A 27,686-nucleotide genomic window follows, 5' to 3' on the forward strand; every position below is an offset into this window, starting at 1 on the left:
CTGTGTATTTTCTATAGTGTTAAGTGTTCACTTGAGCGTCGGTGACGCTCAAGCAGCTTTGTAGTTAGTCAGGTTACACAAGGTTGCACTTACACCCTGTACTCACATTAAGGTATTCAGTGTATTTCATTGGTATAAGGTTTTAACATAAAGGTATAGTGTTGTGAGCGTCTGCATCGCTGGTGACCTCCTCGTGGTCTCGAGCGTAAGCTACGCCATAGCGAATCATTACCCTAGACATAACCAATAACGTGTCCTGTGATCGCTGGGCCGCGAGCGAACGTGACGCTTGAGCGTCTCGCCTACGGCCGAGCGATCGTTACGCCAACAGCGTACCATTACGGTACTTCTTAAGTAAACAGCGTACAGTGTTCTTAGCTTCATAAAGGGTTGTTTATACGACAAAGGAATTTAGCATTGTCAAAGGAGGTAAGCCGCATGTTAAGGTGGGCGCAACTTCATCACCCAGCCTTGTCCGCAGTGTTTATTCCAGGAGTCCTAAACTGGGAAGCGGATTTTCTAAGTCGACGCGCAATTCATGCAAACGAATGGGCTTTACACCCCGAGATCTTCCAGACTCTGGTAGACAAGTGGGGGTTACCGGAGATAGCTCTCATGACGTCCCGTCAGAACAACAAAGTTCTCGCGTACGGGTCAAGAACAAAGGATCCCAGAGCAACCTTTGTGGATGCCCTGTCAGTGAGATGGGAATTTCGTTTGGCCTATGTGTTTCCACTGATCACCCTGTTGCCCAGGGTGATGCGAAAGGTAAAACAAGGAAAGGGTGCAGTGATACTAATAGCTCCAGCTTGGCTCAGAAGACATTGGTACACTGATCTGCAGATGCTGTCGATGGATGTTCCATATCTACTCCCTCAACGTACAGATCTACTGTCACAGGGTCATGGCTATTACAAACACCTGGATCGACTGTCTTTGACGGCGTGGCTCTTGAGTCTTCCATTCTGAAAGCACGAGGATTCTCACAAGTAATTCAAACAATGCTCAGAGCAAGGAAAACATCCTCAACTCGCATTTATCACCGAATATGGCAAACCTATATTCAGTGATGCAGTTACCGGAAATTTTACCCTAGGTCTTTCAGAGTTTCCAGAGTCCTAGCATTCCTTCAGGCAGGAATGGACAAAGGGCTACGGGTGGTTGACAGCTAACGCTCTCTTTCTACCGGCTATTGCTTCAGCTAGAAGACTTTCAGATTTAGGGGCATTATTATGTCGCCCTCCTTTTCTGATTTCTGCTACAGGGTACACTGGGCTCCACAAGGATAGACATTGGGGTGTAGAGTAGGATCTTGATCCGAGGCACCAACAGGCTCAAAGCTTTGACTGTTCCCAGAATGCACAGCGCCGCCTCCTCTATAACCCCGCCTCCCTGCACAGGAGCTCAGTTTTGTAGTTGGTTCCAGGCAGCCCTAAGAAGTTTTTTTTTTTGAAGAAGAAGAAAGTGAAGACTACAAGGGCAGCAGCGGTGGTAAATGTCAGAAGACATTCACTGCTGCAGCTCCAGCTCTCCCCAGCGGCGCTGTACACTCCCGAGCCCTGGTTGCCGGGTAACTACAGCAGGAGGCTCCGGTTTTCTTCACAGTCAGGCACACACGACGGGGGCTCTCCGGGATCGCGTGGCCGCGCTTCGGGAGGTGGTAAGTGGGTCTCGCTTGCAGGACCCGGTCTTTATCGCGATCCAGCGCGGTCAGTGGGAGGCGGGCCGCGCATGCTGGCGGTGGACACTGTGGCAGTACAGGCGATCCCACTAGATCACCAGGGCATGGGTGCAGGTCAGGTTTTCTCTCTAAACCATTTTCAGTAGCCCACAGTACCCGGTGGTTTTGCCAGCAGGGGGATAAGGCTTAGACCTAAAGCCCCTCCCCCAGCCCCAGGGCGCCATTTCCCGCAAATGTTCCCGCCCTGGAGCTGCATATCTGTCTCTCCCTCACTCCCTGTCAGTGTCTGGGCGCCATTATCTCTCAGCTTCACTGTTCCTGGGACTGCTTGGGCAAATCCTCCTGTGTAAAGCCGCCTGGTTGTCAGTGCTGTGACTTTACATGACACCTAAGTATTCTACCTGTCTTTTTAGACAGTGCTAGTTAAGAAAGAGTGCATTTAGTCAGGGTTTTCTAGTACAATTACCCTGTGATATACATCCAGTACTTACTGTGCAGTGTTATATCTATTGACTACATAGCTATATATATAAGCTACTCCAGTGCAGTATTATTGTTGGTAATAACCTCTGCATTGTACAAACTGTGACTATCTGTGTGTGCATTAGCTAGCTGAGTGGTGTCCATTTCGTGTCTTTCACTCAACCTGCTATCCCTATATTCTATAACCTGAGGGGGCTTGGTGAGTCAGGTTTTATATTGATATAGGATTTTCACAAAGATATACTTTAATACGTATTTTTCTCTGTGATTTAGTCACCATATCTCTCCTTTATCTCTGCTAGTGCTGACTACACTGCTCAGGGGTTTGGGTAAGAGGTATTGTGCTGCTGCCAATTGTACTGTGTTACCTGATACTGCAAGTTATATCATGTCTGCTTCTGAGGGTAACGGTTCTGGGGCTGAACACCCTACGGGTGGAAAATATAGCAGCTGGGGCTCTGGTTCTAGGGGCTCCTTGCCCCCCAGTGGGACTGTGGCAATGGGGGTACATAATGACCCACCATGGGCCGCTTTTTCCACGCTTCTACATACGCTAGTTAATAAACTAACACCCCCTATGGGACCCCCTATGCTGGTACAGCCGTTTGTAGTCCCTGCAGCTAACCCGCCGTGTGCGGACGATTTATCTGCTTAATTGAGGAAGTTGAACCAGTCCCTGACTACTAAAAAGTCTGAACATCGCTCGCCTAAGCCCAAGGTGTCCTCTAAGCGAGCTCTTCACCAAAGTCATGGCGGTGATGACGGTGGTACTCCGCCTCCGCCGTCAAGGGGTCAGGATACTGCCGTATCTTGACGACTTGTTAATCCTGGCAAATTCTCCAGAAATTCTCCTACGTCATCTGGATATGACTGTCCAGTTTCTACAAGCCCACGGGTGGCTCATCAACTGGAAGAAATCCTCCATGGTCCCTGCTCAGAGCATGGTGCATCTGGGAGCGCTATTGGACACTCACAACCAGCGGTTGTTCTTGTCTCAGGAGAAAGTCCTGAAGCTTCAGGACAGGATTAGTTGCTTCCTTTCTCGTCCACAAGTGTCGATACATTCGGCGATGCAGGTGCTGGGCCTCATGGTATCAGCAATCGACATGGTGGAGGATGCTCAATTCCATTCTCGCCCCCTCCAGGAGCTGATTCTAGCCAAGTGGGACGGCCTGCCTCACTGGATCAGGTCTCACATGATCTCATGGACTCCGGAAGGTGGTCTGTCGCTGCTCTGGTGGCTCCAGGACCGACAATTGTGCAGGGGCCGTCCATTCTGGATATCCAACTGGGTCCTGTTGACGACAGATGCCAGTCTAAGAGGTTGGGGCGCGGTGCTGGAGCAACACTCCCTTCAGGGTCGGTGGACCAAGGAGGAATCCCTCCTCTCGATCAACATTCTGGAATTGCGGGCGGTCTTCAATGCGTTGAACCTGGCCCAGAATTTAATTTAGAACCGTCCTGTTCAAGTACAGTCGGACAACGCCACCACAGTGGCTTACATAAATTATCAAGGCGGCACTCTAAGCCGTTTGGCAATGAAGGAAGTCTCACGGATACTACATTGGGCGGAACGCCATCTACCGGCCATATCGGCAATATTCATTCCGGGAGTCCTGAATTGGGAAGCGGACTTTCTCAGTCGTCAGGACGTACATGCCGGCGAGTGGGGCCTCCATCCAGAAGTGTTTCAACTCCTAGTGGAAGAGAGGGGCCTTCCAGACGTAGATCTGATGACGTCTCGACACAATCACAAGGTTCCAGTCTTCGGAGCAATGACAAGAGATCCTCAAGCAGCATTCGTGGATGCGCTGGCGGTGCCGTGGAGGTTTCGGCTGCCGTACGCGTTCCCTCCGGTGTCACTCTTGCCCAGGGTAATTCGGAAGTTCAAGCAAGAAAGAGGAATTCTGCTTCTCATAGCTCCAGCGTGGCCCAGACGGCACTGGTTCTCAGACCTGCAAGGCCTATCGTCAGAGCGTCCAATTCTACTTCCACAACGCCCAGACCTCCTCGTTCAGGGCTCCTGTGTCTATCAGGACCTAGCCCGGCTGTCTTTGACGGCGTGGCTCTTGAAGCTTCCGTCTTGAGGGCTAAAGGGTTTTCTGAGGCGGTCATTCAAACTATGTTGCGGGCCCGGAAACCGGCTTCGGCTCGGATTGACTATAGGGTCTGGCATTCTTTTTTTTTTTTTTTTTTTTTTTCAATAAATGTTTATTGGTTAAGGGTAAGAACATATTACAGCGAGTAATAGAAGACAGCATATACAATTCAAATGTCAATAAATCCAATTGATATAAGCAATGACTGTTTATGAACTTAACATGGCCTGCTGTTGGGGAACACCCCAGCTAGGGCCTTATCTGAAATTTAAAGTCGCTTCAGGTCGTTCTAGATGCTTGCTGCCTCAATAAAGCATTTCCAATTTTTAAAACCGTTCCAGAAAACTTTACAGAAGAGTACAGAGTGGAGAGGAAGAAGAGAAAAGAAAAAGGAAAAAAGAAAAAAAAGGGGGGGGGGGGGGTTAGAGAGTCTGAGAAGACGGGGGGGAAGAAGGGGGGAGGGGAGGACACAGCGAATCTTCTGTGTCTAGTCTGGTCGGGGGTCTGAGGTGTACGTTTCTAGCTCCAATCGTTCCCAGGAGGACAGCGGGGGAGCCCGGGTAGGGGATCAAAGTAAATGGTCTAGGTCGCTACAGCAATGTCGAGTAAGCTTGTGAGGCCTTAAATTCGAGCCAAGGGGACCAAGTAGTCGTGAATCTCTGGTTCGTCTCCGGTGTCACCCGCAATTCCTCCATAGTCCTATACCAATCTACTCTGGCGATCCACTCCTTCACGGTAGGAGGAGTAGTCGATCGCCAGTGAACCGGAATGACCGCTTTGGCTGCGCTATTGAGAAATTTTAATATAGATTTTTTATATGTTGACAGGGGCCATGAAGTACAGTTGAGAAGCCAGAAAGTAGGCTCCGAAGGAACCCCCGGATCCACTATCAATTTCGAAATTGCTATAACCTTATCCCAGAAGGGACGAAGCTCGGGGCAGCTCCACCAGATGTGCATCGGGGAGCCCGGATGATTGCTACATCTCCAACACGCATCTGTTACATTGGGAAACATTTTAGCTAATGTTTGGGGGCACCTATACCAGCGAGACAGGACTTTAAAGTGCGTCTCAAGGACCGAATAACTAGAGGAGCTGGCGAAGGTGGCTTGAAAGCTTTTCTCCCAGTCCTCCTCCGACAAGTCTATCTGCACGTCATGGCCCCAGTCTCTAGCATATTTGGGTAGATCTGGGAATTTATTCTCAAGCAGTATTCGATAGCACCTTGAGAGGAAGTGTGGTGGGCGAGAAGGCTCCAGGCAGAGGCTCTCAAAAGCTGTTAATGATCTACTCAGGCTCGGGCGTATAGCGCTCCCCATGGCAAAATGTTTTAATTGGAGATATTTCCAGATCTCTGAAGGCGATAGGTTCCACTTGGATTGCAGTAAGGGGAAAGGGACCATCTCTCCACGTTCCACCAGCCCGCCGACACGTGTCACCCCCGCCCTTTTCCAAGAGTCGAATCCCAGGCCTGAGGCAGCCGGTGGGAAATCTGGGTTGTTGAACAATGGAGTCAGAGGGGAATATTTAGAAGATATGTGTGGTAGTACCCTAAGTCTTCCCCAGCGTGTAAGTGTAGGGCCAATAGTAGGGTGATCCACACGTGGCAGCCTTGAGTGCCAGGGGTAGTATGCAATGGGGGCAGGCATCACCGTTCCCTCGATATGAACCCACTGTTTTATGTCATGTGGGCGCGACCATTCCATGATTCGGTGGAGAATAATGGCCTCATAGTACAGAGTAAAGTGCGGCAACTGAAGACCCCCCTTGTGTTTAGGGCGAAAAAGGATGTCGTGCCGGAAGCGAGGTCGTTTATCTCCCCAGACGAAGTCCCTCACCGAATTATGTAAGTCTCTGAACCATGCTTTGGGAATGGATATCGGGAGCGCCTGGAGGAGATAAAGGACCCTCGGCAGAACATTCATTTTGATGACACTAAGCCTCCCCAACCAGGACAGTCTTTTGTTGCCCCAATCCCGGAACTCAGAACGGAGTGAGGTCAGTAGTTTTTTGAAATTTTCATCAAAAAGGCGTGATAAGTCTTTATGGAGTGTGATCCCCAAGTATTTGAAGCTAGAGGGATGCCAGTGGAAGGGGAAGGATTGTTTAAGATTATCAAGAGCTTGGGAGGCCAGTGACACATTCACTGCCACTGACTTGGAGAGATTAATCTTGAAGTTTGACATAGAACCGTACCTATCTAGCTCGGTCATCAGGTTGGGGACGGACACCACCGGGTTTGACAGGATAGCTAACAGGTCATCTGCAAACAGTGCGAGTTTGAATTCTCTACCCCCAGCCGTGAGTCCCGAGATGTTTGGATTTAATCTAATGGCTCCCGCCAAGGCCTCCATACAGAGGACAAAAATTAGTGGCGAGAGGGGGCATCCTTATCTAGTGCCATTCCTTATCGGAACCGGGCGGGACAACTCTCCATTAATTTTAATCCTTGCAGAGGGGGAGTTATAAAGTGCTAAAATGCGCCCTAAACTGATCGGTCCCAACCCCAGGTGACGCAGGACCCCCTCCATGAACGTCCAATCTACTCTGTCAAAAGCCTTCTCGGCATCGGTAGAAAGCACCACCACCGGTTCACTTTTGCTCGAGGCCAAGTGTATCAAATCAATGATCTTGGTGGTGTTATCGCGGGCCTCTCTTCCTGGTATGAAACCCACCTGATCCGAATGCACAATATTGGGGAGTAGCAGCTTCAATCTGTTTGCTATAAGTTTAGCAAACAGCTTGACGTCTGTGTTGAGGAGGGATATGGGTCGGTAACTAGCGCATTGTGCCGGGTCTTTCCCTTCCTTTGGTATAACTGTAATGAATGCCTCTAATGATTGAGGGGAGAAACCTCGGTCGTCAGATATCTCATTGAATGCCAGTAGCATTTTGGGCAGGAGAGCGCTCTTAAAGAGTTTGTAATAAGAAACTGTATAGCCATCTGGGCCTGGGCTCTTTCCGGAAGGAGCTTCCTTAAGGGCTTGTTCCAATTCCGGGAGGGTAAAGGGGGAGTCTAGCCAGGCACTCTCATCCGCTGATATTTTATCACCTGCGTCACCAAGGTATCCCTCCACCAGGTCTCGAGTTGTCGACAGGGATGTCGGGGTTCCTAGCGTCCGAAGATTATATAATTTTGGAGTAGTAAGCGTGGAAGGTTTCGGCGATGTCCTTTGTAAGGGTGCGGCGAGTCCCCGCCGCATCCTGTACCGATTGTATAAATAGCGTGGCCCTCTGCGCGCGGAGCGCCCTAGCCAATAGCTTCCCCGGTCTGTTGCCCCATTGATAGAAGCGGTTTCTACAGAGCCTGTAGTCCCTCTTAATGTCCGCGAACAACAGTTTGTTGAGAGCAGATCTTGTCTCAGTCAGGGCGGTCAGTACCGATGGGGAGGGGTTCGTTTTGTGTGATGTCTCTAAGTCCTTAAGTCGCTGGAGTAAGGTAGTCTTTTCCCCGAGTCTCTCTTTTTTCAGCATGGAGCCTAGCTGTATGAGCTTTCCTCGTAGAACACACTTGTGGGCTTCCCACACAGTGACCCGGGAGACATCTGGCGTCTCATTATCTAGGAAATAGTTCTCCAAAGTCTCAAGCAGCTGGGGTTGGAACCTCGTATCCATCAGAAGTTGTTCATTCAACCGCCAGGTACATTGCTTGGAGTGTGGATGGGATGTCTCCAGGGTCAGGTAGACAGGAGCGTGGTCCGACCAAGTGATTAGTCCAATAGCTGTTTCCCTAACTAAATGTAGGAATCTGTGAGGTAGGAGGAAATAGTCTAGTCTGGAGTAAATGTCGTGGGGTCTGGAGTAGAACGTATAGTCCCTGTCCCCGGGGTGTTGAAGCCGCCAGGTGTCGATCAGCTGGTGGTCGTGGAGAGACCGCCGCACCCCACGGTGCGATGCTAGGGAGGGCCTCGCCGGCGCCCCAGAGATGTCCACCTCTGGTTGGAGGGTCCAATTAAGATCGCCTCCAATAACTGGAATACCCGCTATTAAGGGGGCTACACGATTCAGAGCCTTCGCCAAGAATCTAGGTTGTGATTGGTTGGGAGCGTATAGGTTGATAAATGTATATGGCTGATCGAACAGTGTACATTTCACTAGGAGTATCCTGCCCTTCCCCAAGGATTCGGACGTTATATCTTGAAAAGGCAAACGTTTAGATAGCAAAATAGCTACTCCTAGAGATTTACTCTTGCTGTTGTTGTTGTAGAAAGAATGTGGGTAGTTACGGTCTTTGAGACCCGGGGCCACTCCCACTTTGAAGTGGGTTTCCTGTAAAAACGCCACATCAGCTCTGAATGCAAAGAGGTCCCTAAGCAGCCTCGAGCGTTTCTCCGGGACATTGAGGCCCTTCACGTTAAGAGAAACCAATTTTATATGTGTCAGTTTAGGATCTACCGCCATCGTCTGAGAACATATATGGAATGCTTAGTCCGACCCAGAAGACACGACTTCTCGCATAGTGGAGAGATACATAGTAGGGGGAGGGGGGGAGGAGAGGTAGAAAAAGAAACAGAAACAAAGAGAACATAGAGAAGGTAGGTCGACAGACCTAACATATGCAGATATCAGCTGAAAAAATAAACTGATTAAATGGCAACTCTACCGCCTCCTGGGAGCTCGGACGCGCTATTCGCGTCGGAGACCAAGAATACTCGGGCGGTGTAGGGGCGAACTGGGGGGGCAGTGCCAGCCCCAGCCCCAACAGGGAATATAACATCACAATCAATAATACATCTGAACAGTTTGATCACACAACTAAGAAGAAACAACTACTGAAAATAAATGAATTTTAACCAGGAACAGGTGACTCCGACCCGTGCAGGTCTGGTGGACATTCGTTAAGTCGAGTACGTTCTCGGTACCCCGACCACCTCCCAACTGGGAGAGTGTGCCGCACGGCATGGAGATCCCCCGAGTCAGCGATAATTCCTTTAAGCTAAGGAAGGATCACCCGAAATTGCTCCAGTGAAAGTCCCGAACCAGGCTGCGATTTTCACCTCTTTGCCGATTGCGTGGAGGAACGCAGCTCCCTGGGGGGTCTCGGGTTGCGGTGGACCAGGTGCCAGTCGTTGTCAGGGTGGGTGAGTTCAGGTGGGGCGCCGTCGGTCAGAGGCTCCTGCCATTCTGGAAGAGAGACCTGTGGTATTCCCAGCGCTTGGCAGAAAAGGGGCAAATCGGAGGGGTCCTTAAAGGCATATAGAGTCCCATTGTGCGAGGTCTGTAGGCCAAAAGGGAAGCTCCATCGATATTTGATGCCCAGCTTCCGAAGTTCTGCAGTGAGCGGGTGTAAGGCTCTGCGCTTCTGAAGGGTCGTCCACGATAGGTCCTGGAAGATCTGGAGTTTATGAGAGGCAATCTCTATCACGTCCATGCGGCGGGTTTTGCGAAGGATCTCTTCTTTTTCCGTGTAGTAATGAAGACGACAGATAATGTCGCGAGGGCGATCAGACGGTGCGCCCCTGGGTCTCAAAGCTCGGTAAGCCCTGTCGAATTCTATTATGGAAGCGGGATCACGGCCCAAAATTTCATTGAAAACCGTCGTGAGGAAGTCAGTGAGGCAGGCAGGGGCAATATCCTCCGAAACTCCCCTGACCCTCAGGTTATTTCTCCTTCCGCGGTTATCCAAATCTTCTACACGGTCTTGGAGCTGTTGAAGGCAGGACGCCTGTTTGATAACGGTGGCCCTGAGGGCGTTATGTGCAGCTGCTGTGTCTGAGGAGAAGCCTTCCAGCGTAGACAGGCGGGAGCCGATGTGTGTTATTTCTACCTGAACCGCAGCGATCTCTGAGCGTACCGTTTCCCGGACTCTTCCTTCCAAGTGCTCAAAGTCCTGCTTAGTTGGTAGGGCCTGCAGCAGGGTCAGAATCTGGGCGAGACTTCCCGGGTCCGTCGTGGCGTGTGGGGCTGCCGTCTATGATCCCACCTGGGAAGCCGAGTCCGAGTCAGGCGAGAAACGTGGGGTCGAGGGTAGGGAGGCAGCCACCGTAGGGGCGGAGCCCTGGGGGAGAAAAAATTGCCGCATATCTACCGAGGTCGGGGTATCCATTGCACGCATCGGGGTGAGTGTATGTGGCTTCCTTCCTCTCCCTTGCGATCCTTTCTTTCCTCTCACCATGTGGCACCTTGGGTACGTCAGTAGAACATCAGAAGTGACGTTGTGTGATTAGAGCATCCTCCCGTCGGGGTCAGCACCGGCACGCCACCCCAGAGTCTAGGTGGCTAGCCGGCCATCAGTATAGGAGTAAACTTGCAAAAAAGAAACAGACCGGCCGCAGGGCCATGGGTTGAGAGATATTCCGGGTCCTCTACGGCAAAGCGATAGCAGCTGAGTGACACAGTGGGGGCCGGGCGCAGGAATGGCACGGATGACTGCCAGTATGCCCTCCACGTTTCAGGTGTCACATCACAGGGGCCCGAGGGGGCAGGGAGCATGCGTGTGGAGTGGAAGCAGTGAGCTGGCTAGAATAGGGGTGACAGGAGCCTGTGAGGCACTATATAATGTCACTGCTTATGAGTTGCAGTGGTGCTGCCAGTCCCAAGATGGCCGCCGGCTGGTCCCCAAGGCTGCAGCAGCCCACTGTCTCTCCCTCTGTCTCCCAAATGCAAGGGCCGGGTCAGTGGGGGTATTGGGGGTTGGAGCCTGGGTTATTGGCCCCACAGGAGGTCCCCTGCAGCAGCCGCTACGGCCGAGTGGTCAGCGGCGCCAACCACAAGATGGCCGCCGCCACCGCCAGCCGCGGCCCTTACCTCGGGCGTCCCCGGCAGTCCGTGGTCTCCAGCTGGGGCCTCCGTGTATCTTGCAGAGCGTCCAGCGGTGGGGCGTGCTCCCAGAGCGGGGGAGTAAATCCGCCGAGCGTTCCGGATCCAGCAAGGTGTTCCCTCCGGCGGCTCGCACTCCAAATCGAGGTCCCGGCCTCAGCACTGGAGGTAGGCCGCAATCCGCAGGGGGCAACACAGGGCCCCCCCGACTCCGCAGCTCTCACCTCCCAGCACCAGGTCGATTGGCAGGCTCAGATAGGCCCAGTGCAGTCGGTTGGCACTAAATATCGTGGGCCCAGGCACTTTAATAGGGATGGCCAAGCTGGAGCTCCACGTATTCCCAGCTTTCCCTGATGCCGGCCAAGCCACGCCCCCCCGGGTCTGGCATTCTTACTTTGTTTGCTGCGCATCTAACGATTATGACGCTTCCAAGTTTAGTATAGCCAAGTTGTTGGCTTTTCTTCAGCAGGGCCTGGACTTAGGCCTGCGTCTGGCCTCCCTCAAGGTTCAAATATCTGCCTTGTCGGTGTGGTTTTAGAGAAAAATTGCGACCTTACCTGATGTGCATACCTTTACTCAGGGTGTGTTGCGTATCCAACCCCCATATGTCCCGCCTGTGCCTCCTTGGGACTTTTCGGTGGTTTTGGAGGCGTTACAAGAGTCTCCATTTGAACCTCTTGGTTCAGCTGATCTTAAGTGGCTTTCCCTTAAGGTGGTGTTTCTGCTGGCTATTGCCTCAGCTAGAAGAGTGTCGCATTTGGGTGCCTTGTCCTGTAGTTCCCCATATCTGATATTTCACCGTGAACGGGCGGTTCTTAGGACTCGTTACGGATACTTACCTAAGGTAGTTTCTTCGTTCCACCTTAACCAGGAGATTGTGGTTCCGGCACTTGTTTCTCCTTATCTGTCTTCCAAAGAGCGGTCTTTGGATGTGGTACGGGCTCTCCGTATCTATGTAAAGAGAACTGCTTCTATTAGGAAATCTGATTCTCTCTTTGTGCTGTTTGAATTTCACAAACGGGGCTGGCCTGCTCACAAGCAAACTTTGGCCAAATGGATTAGAATGGTAATTGCACATGCTTATGTGAGGGCTGGCCTCTCGGCTCCTGCTCACATTACGGCCCATTCTACTCGGTCTGTGGGACCTTCTTGAGCGGCCCGCCGTGGTGCGATCCTTGAACAATTGTGCAAGGCGGCTACGTGGTCATCTGTGAACACGTTCATAAGGTTCTATGCCTTCGATACTGCCGCCTCCCAGGATGCTTCCTTTGGACGCAGGGTTCTTGTGCCCGCAACAGTGCGTCCCCTCCCATAAGGAACTGCTTTAGGACAACCCCAATGTCTATCCTTGTGGAGCCCAGTGTACCCCGCAGTAGAAAATGAGATTTATGGTAAGAATTTACCTTTGTTTAATCTCTGTCTGCGAGGTACACTGGGCTCCACAATGCGCCCACCCTGACGCACTTAGCTTCTTTGGGTTGGTATGGCATTAGCCGCTGACACTTCTCTTGTCGTGAGAGTGTGGTGTATGTGGCTACTAACCGTTGTCGTCTCTTTTCCTGCTACTGCATTGGGCTGGTTAACTAAAAACTGAGCTCCTGTGCAGGGAGGTGGGGTTATAGAGGAGGCGGCGCTGTGCATTCTGGGAACAGTCAAAGCTTGGAGCCTGTTGGTGCCTCGGATCAAGATCCTACTCTACACCCCAATGTCTATCCTTGTGGAGCCCAGTGTACCTCACAGAAAGAGATTTAACAAAGTTAAGTTCTTACCATAAATCTCGTTTTTTCATCCAGATAGAGCGGTTCTTAGAACGAAATCTGGTTATCTTACTAAGGTGGTGTCTACATTCCACCTTAATGAAGAAATTGTTATCCCGGCCTTCCAAGGGCTGGACCTTTCTGCGGGGAGATGCATCATTGGACGTAGTCCGTGCCTTAAGGATCTACGGCAATCGTACCAGTGTCATCAGAAAGACAAACACTTTTTTCGTTCTCTACGGATTTCATAAGAGAGGATGGCCTGCTGACAAGCAGACACTGGCAAGATGACTTCGGATGACTATTTCAGAAGCATATTCTCAAGCTGATCTCCCTATTCCGGCTAATGTCTTTTGCTCACTCTACTCGTAAGGTAGGTCCGTGGGACCGGCCCATTGCATTCTGGGAGGCCAAAACCTTTGATCGTTGGTGCCAATCTGCTGACTCTACCTCATATCCCAATGTTTATCCTGTGGATACTGTGGACTTAGGAGAAATAGAGTTATCAACAGTATGTCTACCATAACTATTACTTTCCAGTATTAATTTTAGAACCTGAGTAGTTAGAATAGAGGTCAATCTCAGAGACTGCAAGGATTAAGATGGATTTGTGAGAAATATTAGGACAACTGCATATAACAAAATGTTATACTTAGAAGAACCAGTCCTCTAATTACAGTAGAGATTTCTGCATTACTACAAGTCCTCGCTGCCAAGGGTTCCATGACTAAATCAGGGTTACAGTGGGCATCCCTGCCTAGTACAGTTTCCAATTACGAAAGAGGCAATATGATTGTTTATAACTTTTGCCGTGGGAAATCGGTATAGTGCTGAAATACCATAAAAATATGTACCTGAAAACCCCATAATCTTAAGAACCTCAAAAGTAAAGGGCCAAGACATTTGGTTGAATGCTTTTTTGACATCTAATGCCAAAATTAGCAAAGGTAGTTTCTGCACATGAATACAGTGCATCAAATCTATGGCCCTCCTGGTATTATCAGAGGCCTGGTGGCCCGGACTAAAACAGACTTGACTTATTCAGGTTTGTTAGCAAACCAAAAAAGCACACTAATGGGCAAAACCATGTGCACTGCAGGTGTGGCAGATATAACATGTGCAGAGAGAGTTAGATTTGTGTGGGTTATGTTGTTTCAGTGCAGGGTAAATACTGGATGCTTTATTTTTTCACTGCAATTTAGTTTCAGTTTGAGCATACCCCACTCAAATCTACCTGTCTGTAAATGTTACATCTGCCCCACCTGCAGTACAGCATGGTTTTGACCATAAAGGGGGGTACTCACGGGAGAGATGTGTGCTGAGCGATCTTAACACAGACCGCTCAGCACACATCTCTCACCCCGCTCAGCACAGCGCGATGTGCTGAGCGAGGGGGAAAGCCGACGGGGGGCCGCTCACTTCACACAACGGTGAAGTGAGCGACCCGCTAGATTGAGCTTGCATGCAGGCTCAATCTAGCATCGGCTATCGCTGGAGGGCATACACACGGCAGATCCGTGCTTAAAATCTAAGCAATCTAGCAAGATTGCTTAGATTTTAAGCACGGATCTCTCCGTGTGTACCCCCCTTTAGTGTGCTTTTTTTGGTTCGCTAACAAACCTGAATAAGGACCTTGGTCCAGGGGGACTAAATAAGTGAGTTATGGGCCAAAGAATTAGCTAAAATTTTAGTACACATTTTAAGGTTCACGTTTAACAACTAAATCTACCTATAATTTTAGCATTGTGTGGGGTCTCTATCTGGCTTTGGAATTACCACAATATCAGCTTGAGTTGAGGCTGCCACAAAAGAGGCACACTTTTTAAATATTAGAGTTGTGAGGTGGGGAGCGAATTCCTTTGCAAATGTTTTATAATGTCGAATCACTTTTTCAATTATGACATGCAGATGGTAGGGTGAGGTTATGGAAACAGCAGCACAAAAGCATGGATTCTTCTGGATCTGCTACGGTCAAACCTTCAGTGGAAGGTGCAGATAATCTAATTTAGGTTTATGTTCAGGTCGGTGGCCAAGAAGTACTAAGCCAGTGGTAATAATAATTTGGCCACTCAGTGTACAAAGGTGGTCCTGAAAAATGGGAGAAGATTTTGGGGTAAATTGCTGTACTGCACCTCAGAGCATTAACTGACTTATGTATGGAATAATGCACTGTCATGTCTGTTATATGGATATTAGTAGTCACTAAGGAGTTCTGTGAACATATTGTCTGTCCTTGGTCCTCTCCTCTTCTCTCTCGATACGTCCTCACTAGGTAAGCTCATTAGTTCTTTTGGTTTCCAATATCATCTCTATGCTGATGACACCCAAATCTATCTTTCCTCTCCAGACCTCTCCCCTGCTCTCCTCACTCGTATCTCCAACTGTCTCTCTACTACCTCTTCCTGGATGTCCCAGCGCTTTCTTAAACTTAACATGTCTAAGACCGAACTGATCATCTTCCCTCCCTCCCACATAACCTCACCTCCTACAATCTCATTATCTATTGATGGCACTACTATCTCCTCTAGCCCCCAAGTGCGCTGTCTTGGAGTAATCCTTGACTCCTCCCTCTCCTTCAAACAACACATTCAGCACCTCTCACAAACCTGCCGTTTTCATCTAAAAAATATTTCCAGGATTAGACCCTTTCTGACCCAGGATGCTACTAAGACTCTTATCCACTCACTGGTCATCTCCAGACTGGATTACTGTAATCTCCTCCTGACTGGCATTCCTGACAAACACCTCTCTCCACTCCAATCTATCCTCAATGCTGCTGCCCGGCTCATTTTCCTCACCAAACGCACTACGTCTACCTCTCCTCTCTTACTAGACCTTCACTGGCTCCCCTTCCCTTTCAGAATCCATTTCAAGCTTCTCACACTCATTTACAAAGCCCTCACCCACTCCTCTCCCATCTACATCTCTGATCTTATCTCCCTTTACATTCCCACACATCCTCTTCGCTCTGCTAATGCACAACGACTTTCCTGCCTACGGATCACCTCCTCCCACTCCTACCTCCAAGATTTTTCACGTGCTGCACCACTTCTCTGGAATTCCCTACCTCTCCCCCTCAGACTCTCCACCTCTCTACAAAACTTCAAACGGGCTCTCAAGACCCACTTCTTCCCCAAACCCAGTCAAATCTCATCCTAACCCTCTGTTCCACGCTCTCTATGTACCCCATCTGTGTCACCCATGTCTGTCTACCCCTCCCCTTTAGAATGTAAGCTCTCACGAGCAGGGCCCTCTTCCCTCATGTGCTTATCCTTTCTTACTTTAATAATCTTCAACTGCATCAACTCCAGCAGTCTTCTGCCACCTGATACTTATTCCAGTGTCATCTGCTGATGTAACTGTTTATTTACCCTGTACTTGTCCTATACTGTCATCAACTGTAAGTTGCTGTTTTCCTGTTTGATTATTCATGTACTCTGTAATTGGGCGCTGCGGAACCCTTGTGGCGCCATATAAATAAAGGATAATAATAATAATAATAATAATAATAATATTCAATGACAATGCTGTATTCTGCTTACACAGAGCTAATGTATTTGTATGTGCAGTGAAATCCTCCCCAGAGTAACCTTGGTTGTAATGCATTGATTAGTATTACAATATTTAATGATTCCTCCTATTATTGTGCCTTTTATCTCCTTAGAGACCATTTGTTAGCTCCCAGTTATCACCATTCCACTATAGTACACTAGATGTGGTTGTACGGTGTAGTCATTTATAGGGTAGTATAGTATAGCAAGCTGGTGGACGCAAAACACACATTTTCACACTTTTCTACAAAAATGACTATAAGGAGCCAAGTGTTTTACAGAGCCTCTAGTAATCGTAGTCCATACTGGAGCAAGTAATAAATGAGATATTGTCATTGCATTTACTGTTTTTATTACAATTACAATCAAGAGAAACTAAAAACGAAAATCACACGTCACAGCAGCCACACCTTTTAGTGTCCTGGGTTTCACAGCTTTCGTTCTCCTTGGTTTCATTATCTGTTTGGTCTGCAGGTCAGACATGAACTTGCAAGAAAAGTTTTCAACTGCTGCAGTATAATGATGAAACATGACTTCAAAGTGACCATTTATCTCTTACCACATATACTGGTCTATGTGTTGCTGGGATGTAACAAGGATGATCAGCAAGAGGTAGGAAAACATCAGTATATTTTATGTTGTTATTGTCCGATTACCACTCTCTAAAACAGGTGTTCAGCATGCGGTCCTCCAGCTGCTGTAGCAGCCCTGCTACAGTTTTGCTAGTAAGGCATGCTGGGATGTGTAGTCCCACAGCAGCTGGAGAGCTGCATGTTGAAGACTCCTGCCTTAAGACTTAAATAACAAGTGTGTTTTCTGGAGTTCAATTGATCTGCATCTGCTGATGATGGTTGTTCATACAAACAGGCAGCTGCACCAATATACAGATGTGTCCTCCTACATCACATCCAGAATAAAGGGCATGCTGCATATAATTTTAAGCAGCAGAAGCTAGTGTGTCCTAGTACATTACTTGCATCTAAGATGCATTTTCGCAGAAACAAAAACAAATAAAATGCTTGGCGCTACCAAGTTACACAGCACTTACGCGTTATGACTTGTCGCGCACGGAGCAAAGATGTAAAGGTGGGTACACACAGAGCGATTAGAGCCACGATGTGGACGTTCCCGATCAATCAGAACAACACATTGTGTACATCTTTCCGTGTGTATGACTGATACCAATGGCGATCCATGCACCCGCGGGTTGCTGTCGACAGCCTTGGGTCTTTTGAACATGCAAGAAGATCTGGGGCTGTCGTTAGTGATGTCATGCTGCCGAATGCAGCATGGTCTCCGTCCCCTGTCCCCACCGTGCGCTCTTCGTCGCTGCCGGCATCGGCAAGTGTGTGTGCACTTGCTGATGCCGGCCCCCCGCCGGGCACGATGTACAGAAGATACAGTATATCTGTGAAAGACCTTGTTCGCAGACATATTGCTTGTACACACCTGCAGATTGATTGGCCAGTATATCTGCCAGTGTGTCCCTAGCTTTACAAAGCAGACTGAAAGGCAATATGTGGTGGTACCTGCATCTACTTGCTCCAGTATTGTCTGACTGTGGCTGCTGCTAATGCTAAAGAGTACTGATATATGATCACTCCGACAGTGCTATAGTAGTTTCAGCCTCTTCCCATTGAGTTCAGGTTTGTGCGTTTAAATGGATGTTTATTTTGAGACAAGTTGATATGCATGGCGAATAATAACACAAGCAAAATAAGGTGACTGTATAGGCTGGTTTAGGCTGTGTTACCATCGGCCGGGATACCGGCGGTCAGCATCTCGACATCGGGATCCCTGCCGCAGAATGCAGGTGGGGGTGGGAAGGGCGAGCGCAAAAAAGCCCCTTAGGGGCTCGCTGCCACAGGTTCTATTCCCATTCTGTGGGTGTCATGGGCATCCACGAGTGGGAATAGTCCCTTTTCTCGTACGTCCTAGAGGATGCTGGGAACTCCATAAGGACCATGGGGTATAGATGGGATCCGCAGGAGACATAGGCACACTATAAGACTTTGAATGGGTGTGAACTGGCTGCTCCCTCTATGCCCCTCCTCCAGACTTCATTAGACTGTGTGCCCAGAGAGACTGGACACACACTAGGGGAGCTCTCATGAGTTTCTCTGAAAAGACTTTATGTTAGGTTTATTATTTTCAGGGAGACATGCTGGCTACAGGCTCCCTGCATCGTGGGAGTGAGGGTAGAGAAGCAGACCTACTTCTTCTGAGTTCAGGGGCTCTGCTTCTTAGGCTACTGGACACCATTAGCTCCAGAGGGTCTGATCACTTGGTTCGCCTAGCTGCTCGTTCCAGGAGCCGCGCCGTCACCCCCCTCACAAAGCCAGGAGAAAGAAGCCGGGTGAGTATTAGAAGAACAGAAGACTTCAGTGACGGCAGAAGACTTCAGAGTCTCGGAGGTAACGCGCAGCGGTCGCGCTGCGCGCCATTGCTCCCACACGCAAGTGGCACTACAAGGGCGCAGGGGTAGCGCCCTGGGCAGCAATATACCTCCTAAAATAAGCCTGGCAAAGATGTATACAGTGCATAGGCACTGTATACGGACCCCCGCCAGTATAAAAATGTAAAAAGATTTCGGGCTGAAGCGCGCCGAGAAGGGGGCGTGGCTTAGCCCTCACAACTCTATACAGCGCCATTTTCTCCTCACAGAGATGCTGGGCCTGCCAAAACACTGTTAAACACCTAACAGTGTAAAATTAGGGGGGGCACAGTTATTTAGTGCAATATAGGTTCAACCATGAAGCACTATAGATATATACAGTATATACTGTATAATGAGCGTGTGTACAAGGAGTTGGTTAGAGTTTTCTGTGTTTTCCCTGTCAGAAATCTGCCCATTTTAGCAATGTTGGTGGGTGTTTAGTACACGTGTGTCGACATGTATGAGTGCTCTACCACAAACAGATATGGGAATCCCTCTGTCGGCATTGCCGACTCCAGATGGTACTTGATTCATGAGATTAAGTGTCAGCATGTCAGTAGTTGTAAGCTTTTCCAAAGTAAACACTGTTGGGGGAACACAGACGTATGTGGGTGACCCTGTCGGCACCAACTATTATGACTGGGTGTAAAATAATATAAAAAACCTATACCTGTATGTGTATATATTTCCAATAACGGTCGCACTCACATCTTCAAAAGAAACAACGACTGGGGTGTCCACTCCAAATGCAAAGCATTATAATTATAGAAATGAAGGTAGAGGCACTCTCCAGATTTTGTAAATATGCAAAAAGTATTCATTTATTATAATATACGTTACATAATCCACTTGAATAGTGTCCTTATTGTGTCCTCAAGCGCTTTCGGCCCATAGTGGGCCTTCCTCAGGAGGCTATGTACAACAATTCCATCAGATCATAAGACCAAACAACAGGTCTACCCAGACATCCAGCAGTACAATAGGTTATGCCTGACAGGCTCTATATACACCTATACTCAATTAGAAGTTGGCGCCAAAAACGCCCCTATTATGACCTCATATCAGTGCGACTTGCATCTAAATAGAACAATCTAAACAATCTAAATCACAGACTGTGCAAAATATTCCCAAAAGGGAAGGGTTAATGTGGGACACACACACACTATAGCCAGGATCCATCTCAGGTGCCCGGGCGGGTCCCGCAGATCGTGGCCGCAGAATGTACCTAGCAGCTGAGCAGGGAGGAAACGCGATGACGCGCGTAACTAAGAAACGGACTACACTTCCCGTCTGTGGAACGCACGCGTCACAATGACGGAAGTGTAGTCGAACCAAATGGAACGCAAACCAGAAGTCTCCCCGTTGGAGCAAAAAACTCTCATCTCATCCTATAAAAGACATATCTACACGGCACCAATGCGTAACAAGATCAATATTTACATATCCATGCTAAGCAAGGAATCCTAGCTGGTTGAGTGTGCACCACACATCCCGGTGTTTAGAGCCAATCGGCTACAGATAAAAACATCCCCAAATAATACAACAAAAGATATTTATAAAAAAACAAACACAAAAAAATACAAACAATGAATAATAAATAAATAAACACACACTGTGGCCACCAGTTGGGCGGGCAGATACGACCATTCCATATTTTTAAGCAAAGAATTTATAACTATGTCCTACTTCACCAAAGAGGTGACAAAAGGTCCTCATACCCCATCAATAGGTGGCCACAGTCCACCAGTTATAGACAAGAAAACATTCATGTATTATTACAATACTGTAGTAGATCTATACTACATTCTCAATGTAGACATAGATCTCTATAAAGCAAATCAATCAAAACAAACCATGGATAAAAAAACCATGGGTAAACAAGTATGTGTGTGTCGGTCAGAGTATCCTACTAGCAGCATAGAACATACCCTAAAACAAGACGGGCCAAAAAGAGTCTTATTTTATTTTGTCTGAATCTCCATTTCTCTGACGTCCTAATGGATGCTGGGAACTCCGTAAGGACCATGGGGAATAGCGGGCTCCGAAGGAGGCTGGGCACTCTAGAAAGATCTTAGACTACCTGGTGTGCACTGGCTCCTCCCACTATGACCCTCCTCCAAGCCTCAGTTAGATTTCGTGCCCGGCCGAGGTTGGATGCACACTAGGGGCTCTCCTGAGCTCTTAGAAAGAAATAGACTTAGGTTTTTTATTTTCAGTGAGACCTGCTGGCAACAGGCTCACTGCAGCGAGGGACTAAGGGGAGAAGAAGCGAACTCGCCTGCTTGCAGCCGGATTGGGCTTCTTAGGCTACTGGACACTTTTTGCTCCAGAGGGATCGACCGCAGGCCCAGCCTTGATGTTCGGTCCCGGAGCCGCGCCGCCGTCCCCCTTACAGAGCCAGAAGCAAGAAGATGGTCCGGAAAATCGGCGGCATGAAGACATCAGTCTTCACCAAGGTAGCGCACAGCACTGCAGCTATGCGCCATTGCTCCTCTCTCACTTCACACTCCGGTCACTGAGGGTGCAGGGCGCTGGGGGGGGGGCGCCCTGAGGCAGCAATAAAAACACCTTGGCTGGCAAAAATACCTCAATATATAGCCCCAGGGGCTATATATGAGGTAAATACCCCTGCCAGATTCCATAAAAAAGCGGGAGAATAGGCCGCGGAAAAGGGGCGGAGCTATCTCCCTCAGCACACTGGCGCCATTTTTCCCTCACAGCTCCGCTGGAAGGAAGCTCCCTAGCTCTCCCCTGCAGTCTACACTACAGAAAATGGTTAAAAAAAGAGAGGGGGGGCACTAAATTTAGGCGCAGTATACATTATATATAAAAACAGCAGCTATAGGGGACATAACTCAGTTAGTCCCTGCATTATATAGCGCTATGGTGTGTGCTGGCATACTCTCACTCTGTCCCCCCAAAGGGCTTTTGTGGGTCCTGTCCTCGTTTAGAGCATTCCCTGTGTGTCTGCGGTGTGTCGGTACGGCTGTGTCGACATGTTGAATGAGGAGGCTTATATGGTGACGGAGCAGAGGCCGATATATGTGATGTCGCCCCCTGTGGGGCCGACACCAGAGTGGATGGATAGGTGAAAGGTATTAACCGACAGTGTCAACTCCTTACATAAAAGGGTGGATGACGTAACAGCTGTGGGACAGCCGGCTTCTCAGCCCGCGCCTGCCCAGGCGTCTCAAAGGCCATCAGGGGCTCAAAAACGCCCGCTCTCTCAGATGGCAGACACAGATGTCGACACGGAGTCTGACTCCAGTGTCGACAAGGTTGAGACATATACACAATCCACTAGGAACATCCGTGACTTGATCCCGGCAATAAAAAATGTGTTATACATTTCTGACATTAACCCAAGCACCTCTAAAAATGGGTTTTAGGTTTGGGGAGAAAAAACAGGCAGTGTTTTGTTCCCCCATCAGATGAATAAATGAAGTGTGTGAAAAGCGTGGGTTCCCCCGTTAAGAAACTGGTAATTTATAAAAAGTTACTGATGGCGTACCCTTTCCCGCCAGGAGGATAAGTACGCTGGGAGATATCCCTTAGGGTGGATAAGGCGCTCACACGGTTGTCAAAAAAGGTGGCACTGCCGTTTTAGGATCGGCCACTTTGAAGGTACCTGTTGATAAAAAGCAGGAGGCTATCCTGAAGTCTGTATTTACACACTCAGGTACTAGACTGAAACCTGCAGATCGTGCTGCTGCAGCATGGTCGGTGACCCTGTCAAGCATACTAGTTTGCTAATATGAGAACATATTAAAGACGTCGTCTTATATATGAGGGATGCACAGAGGGATAGTTTGCCGGCTGGCATCCAAAATGAATGTAATGTCCATTCTGTCAGGAGGGTATTAGAGACCTGTCACTGGACAGGTGATGCTGACTTAAAAAGCGCATAGAGATTCTGCCTTATAAGGGTGAGGAATTATTTGGGGATGGTCTCTGGGACCTCGTATCCACAGCAACTGCTGGGAATAAATATTTTTACCTCAGGTTTCCTCACAGACAAAGGTACAGTCCTTTCGGCTTCAGAAAAGCAAGCGGGTCAAATGGCGCTTCCTTTCTGTACAGAGACAAGGGAAGAGGAAAAAAGCTGCACCAGTCAGCCTGTTCCCAGAATCAAAATTCTTCCCCCGCTTCCTGAGAGTCCACAGCATGACGCGGGGGCTCCACAGGTGTAGCCAGGTACGGTGGGGGGCCGTCTCAAAAATTTTCAGCAATTAGTGAGCTCGCTCACAGGTGGATCCCTGTTTCTTTCACGTAGTATTTCAGGGGTACAAGCTGGAATTCGAGATGTCTCCCCCCAGCCGTTTCCTAAAATATGCCTTGCTGACAACTCCCTCAGGCAGGGAGGCTGTGCTAGAGGCAATTAATAAGCGGTATTCCCAGCAGGTAATACTCAAGGTGCCCCTACTTCAACAAGGACGGGGCTACTATTCCACACGGTTTGGGGTACCGAAACCGCATGGTTCGGTGTGACCCATTTTATATTTAAAATCCTTGAACACATACATAAAAAAATTCAAGTTCAAGATGGAATCGCTCAGGGCGGTTATTGCAAGCCTGGACGAGGGGGATTACATGGTATCCCGGGACATCAAGGATGCTTACCTGCATGTCCCCATTTACCATCCTCGCCAGGAGTACCTCAGATTTGTGGTACAGGATTACCATTACCAAGTCCAGACACTGCCGTTTGGACTGTACATGGCACCGAGGGTGTTTTATCAAGGTAATGGCCGAAATGATGATACTCCTTCGAAAAAAGGGAGTTTTAATTATCCTGTAATTGGACAATCTCTTTATAAGGGCGAGGTTCAAGGAGCAGTTGGTAGTCGGGGTAGCACTATTTTGGAAAGTGCTACAACAGCACGGTTGGATTCTAAACAGTCCAAAGTCACAGCTGGTTCCTATGACACGTCTACTGTTCCTGGGGATGGTTCTGGACATAAACCAGAAATAGTGTTTCTCCCGGAGGAGAAAGCCAAGGAGTTGTCATCTCTAGTCAGAGACCTCCTGAAGCCACAACAGGTAGCGGTGCATCATTGCACGCGAGTCCTGGGAAAAATGGTAGCTTCCTACGAAGCAATCCCATTAGGCAGGTTCCATACAAGAACTTTTCAGAGGGACCTGTTGGACAAGTGGTCCGGATCGCATCTCCAGATGCATAGGCTGATAACCCTGTCTCCAAGGACCAGGGTATCTCTACTGTGGTGGCTGCAGAGTGCCCATCTTCAAGAGGGCCGCAGGTTCGGCATACAGGACTAGGTCCTAGTGACCATGGATGCCAGCCTTTGAGGCTGGGGGGCAGTCACACAGGGAAGAAATTTCCAGGGACTTTGGTCAAGTCAGGTGATTTCCCTACACATAAATATTCTGGACCTGAGGGCCATTTACAATGCCCTGAGGCCGGCAAGGCCTCTGCTTCAAAACCAGCCGGTACTGATCCAATCAGACAACATCACGGCAGTCGCCCATGTAAACCAACAGGGCGGCACAAGAAGCAGGATGGCGATGGCAGAAGCCACAAGGATTCTCCGATAGGCGGAAAATCATGTGTTAGCACTGTCAGCAGTGTTCATTCCCGGAGTGGACAACTGGGAAGCAGATCTTCTCAACAGACACGACCTCCACCCGGGAGAGTGGGGACTTCCTCCAGAAGTCTTCCAAAGGATTGTACACCATTGGGGAAGGCCACAGGTGGACATGATGGCGTCCCGCCTCAACAAAAAGCTATAAAAGATATTGCGCCAGGTCAAGGGACCCTCAGGCGATAGCTGTGGACGCTCTGGTAACACCGTGGGTGTACCAGTCGGTTTATGTGTTCTCCCCTCTGCCTCTCATACCAAAGGTACTGAGAATAATAAGAAGGCGAGGAGTAAGAACGATACTCGTGGTTCCGGACTGGCCAAGAAGAGCTTGGTACCCAGAACTTCAAGAATTTATATCAGAGGACCCATGGCCTCTGCCACTCAGACAGGACCTGCGGCAGCAGGGGCCCTGTCTGTTCCAAGACTTACCGCGGCTGCGTTTGACGGCATGGCGGTTGAACGCCGGATCCTGAAGGAAAAGGGCATTCCGGAGGAAGTCATTCCTACGCTTACTAAAGCCAGGAAAGAGGTTACAGCAAATCATTATCACCGCATATGGCGGAAATATGTTGCATGGTGTGAGGCCGAAAGGGCCCCAACAGAGGAATTTCAACTAGGTCGATTTCTGCATTTCCTGCAAGCAGGAGTGACTATGGGCCTTAAATTAGGTTCCATTAAGGTACAGATCTCGGCTCTGTCGATTTTCTTTCAAAAAGAACTAGCTTCAGTACCTAAAGTTCAGACATTTATAAAAGGAGTGCTGCATATTCAGCCCCCGTTTGTGCCTCCTGTGGCACCTTGGGACCACTAAAGACCGTGGATCTGTAATATCTCACTTGGAAAGTGGTCATGTTATTGGCCTTGGCTTCGGCCAGGCGAGTATCAGAATTGGCGGCTTTGTCATGTAAAGGCCCTTATCTGATTTTCCATATGGATAGGGCAGAATTGAGGACTCGTCCCCAGTTTCTCCCTAAGGTGGTGTCAGCGTTTCACCTGAACCAGCATATTGTGGTGCCTGCGGCTACTAGGGACTTGGAGGACTCCAAGTTGTTAGACGTGGTCAGGGCCCTGAAAATATATGTTTCCAGAACGGCTGGAGTCAGAAAATCTGACTCGCTGTTTATCCTATATGCACCCAACAAGCTGGGTGCTCCTGCTTCTACGCAGACTATTGCTCGTTGGATTTGTAGTACAATTCAGCTTGCACATTCTGTGGCAGTATATATAAGGTTGAATTTGGAACCGCACTAGTGTTAATAATCTAAGTAAGATATATGAATAGCATAAGAAAACCAATATAAATGCAGTTGAAAAAATGTGATTAGGAACTGCTACTGATTGGCGGTGCTCCCAGGAAAATTGTAGATTGGACTACAGTTGGGAAGGAGAGACGACAAAAAACCCTTGTTTGGGAGCACTCATTTGAATAAATTAAATTAGATTAGATGAGGTAAGTATGGAAAAAAATATATAAATACGATAAAACTTAACCTTTAATTGTTTCTCAAATAAAAGGAAAAAAAGGGGAGGAGGAATAGTATGAAGAATATAGGACTCGTGTCTGGTAATTTAGCGAAAAAAACTTGTTTAACCCTTTTAGCAAATGAGGTACAAGTGGCTAGGAGAAGGTGAAAATATTGGAAGTGATAAATTGGAAGGATATAGGTATATTCAAGTGAAATGAGTATATCCAGGACCGTCACTATTTATGCCTCAATACAAAGGTATCCAAATGGAGAGTGATATGGTAGCAAGTTTGAATGAGCAATGTTGAATGTTGTATTAGAGATAGAGGAAAAAGGGGGCCCACTGCACCTGGTATTCTCAGGGGGTTTCCCATCCTGATACTGACCAGGCCATACCTGCTTAGCTTCCGAGATCGGACAGGATCGGGCGCATTCAGGGTAGTATGGCCGTGGGCCTGATGGATTTGTAGTACAATTCAGCTTGCACATTCTGTGGCAGGCCTGCCACAGCCAAAATCTGTCAATGCCCATTCCACAAGGAAGGTGGGCTCATCTTGGGCAGCTGCCCGAGGGGTCTCGGCTTTACAACTTTGCCGAGCTGCTATTTGGTCAGGGGCAAACACGTTTGCAAAATTCTATACATTTGATACCCTGGCTGAGGAGGACCTGGAGTTCTCTCATTCGGTGTTGCAGAGTCATCCGCACTCTCCCGCCCGTTTGGGAGCTTTGGTATAATCCCCATGGTCCTTACGGAGTTCCCAGCATCCACTAGGACGTCAGAGAAAATAAGAATTTACTCACCGGTAATTCTATTTCTCGTAGTCCGTAGTGGATGCTGGGCGCCCATCCCAAGTGCGGTTTATCTGCAATACTTGTACATAGTTATTGTTAACTAAATCGGGTTATTGTTGAGCCATCTGTTGAGAGGCTCAGTTGTTTCATACTGTTAACTGGGTTTCATATCACGAGTTATACGGTGTGATTGGTGTGGCTGGTATGAGTCTTACCCGGGATTCAAAATCCTTCCTTATTGTGTACGCTCGTCCGGGCACGGTGTCCTAACTGAGGCTTGGAGGAGGGTCATAGTGGGAGGAGCCAGTGCACACCAGGTAGTCTAAGATCTTTCTAGAGTGCCCAGCCTCCTTCGGAGCCCGCTATTCCCCATGGTCCTTACGGAGTTCCCAGCATCCACTACGGACTACGAGAAATAGAATTACCGGTGAGTAAATTCTTATTTTCTCACCGGAGAAAAAAGTTTAAAGGATTAGATTCATTAAGTCCATGGGGGACCACTGAACCCAGTCTATGAATCCACCTTGATTCCAGCTTTTTTAACAGGAGTGATCGGTCCCCACCCCTCTTAGGCATTGGAACCCAATCAATGATCCGACACTTAAGGGATGCCACTCAGGGGCGGATCCAGAAAAAAATTACAGGGGGGGGCACCATAAGGGGCGTGGCTTCGTTGGAATGGGCGTGGCTTCGTTGGAATGGGCGTGGTATTGCAGGAAAAGACTACCTTATACCCCAGTTTTGCAACCTGCACGCCCAGACGTTGGCCACCACAGGAAAGAAAAATAATCCTGATTCATGCCCCTTACATTATTTGTCATTTTTCCTCCTTATAGTAATGCCCAGTATACATTATGCCACATACTGCAATGGCCCTTAGACATTATGCCACACACAATAATGCCCCCGACACATTATGCCACACACCGTAATGCCCCCGACACATTATGCCACACACCGTAATGCCCCTGACACATTATGCCACACACTATAATGCCTGTGACACATTATGACAGGAATTGCAATGCCCGTTATACATTATGCTACACACTGCACTGCCC

The 27,686-nt window shown here is 48.7% G+C and overlaps 1 protein-coding gene and 1 pseudogene across 2 annotated transcripts in view; one reads left to right on the top strand and one right to left on the bottom strand.

Annotated features, from left to right (window-relative positions):
• ATR (ATR serine/threonine kinase) overlaps positions 1–27,686 on the top strand; it is a 449,883-nt gene that overhangs the window by 266,553 nt on the left and 155,644 nt on the right. For both annotated transcript variants that reach the window (XM_063915996.1, XM_063915997.1), the window contains exon 26: positions 16,805–16,942. In XM_063915996.1, coding sequence (XP_063772066.1) covers positions 16,805–16,942 — 138 coding nt within the window. The remainder of the gene's footprint in view (positions 1–16,804; positions 16,943–27,686) is intronic.
• Positions 26,171–26,288, bottom strand: LOC134913125 (5S ribosomal RNA; annotated as a pseudogene).

Source organism: Pseudophryne corroboree, chromosome 4, assembly GCF_028390025.1.
Source record: "Pseudophryne corroboree isolate aPseCor3 chromosome 4, aPseCor3.hap2, whole genome shotgun sequence".
Lineage (NCBI taxonomy): Eukaryota > Metazoa > Chordata > Amphibia > Anura > Myobatrachidae > Pseudophryne > Pseudophryne corroboree.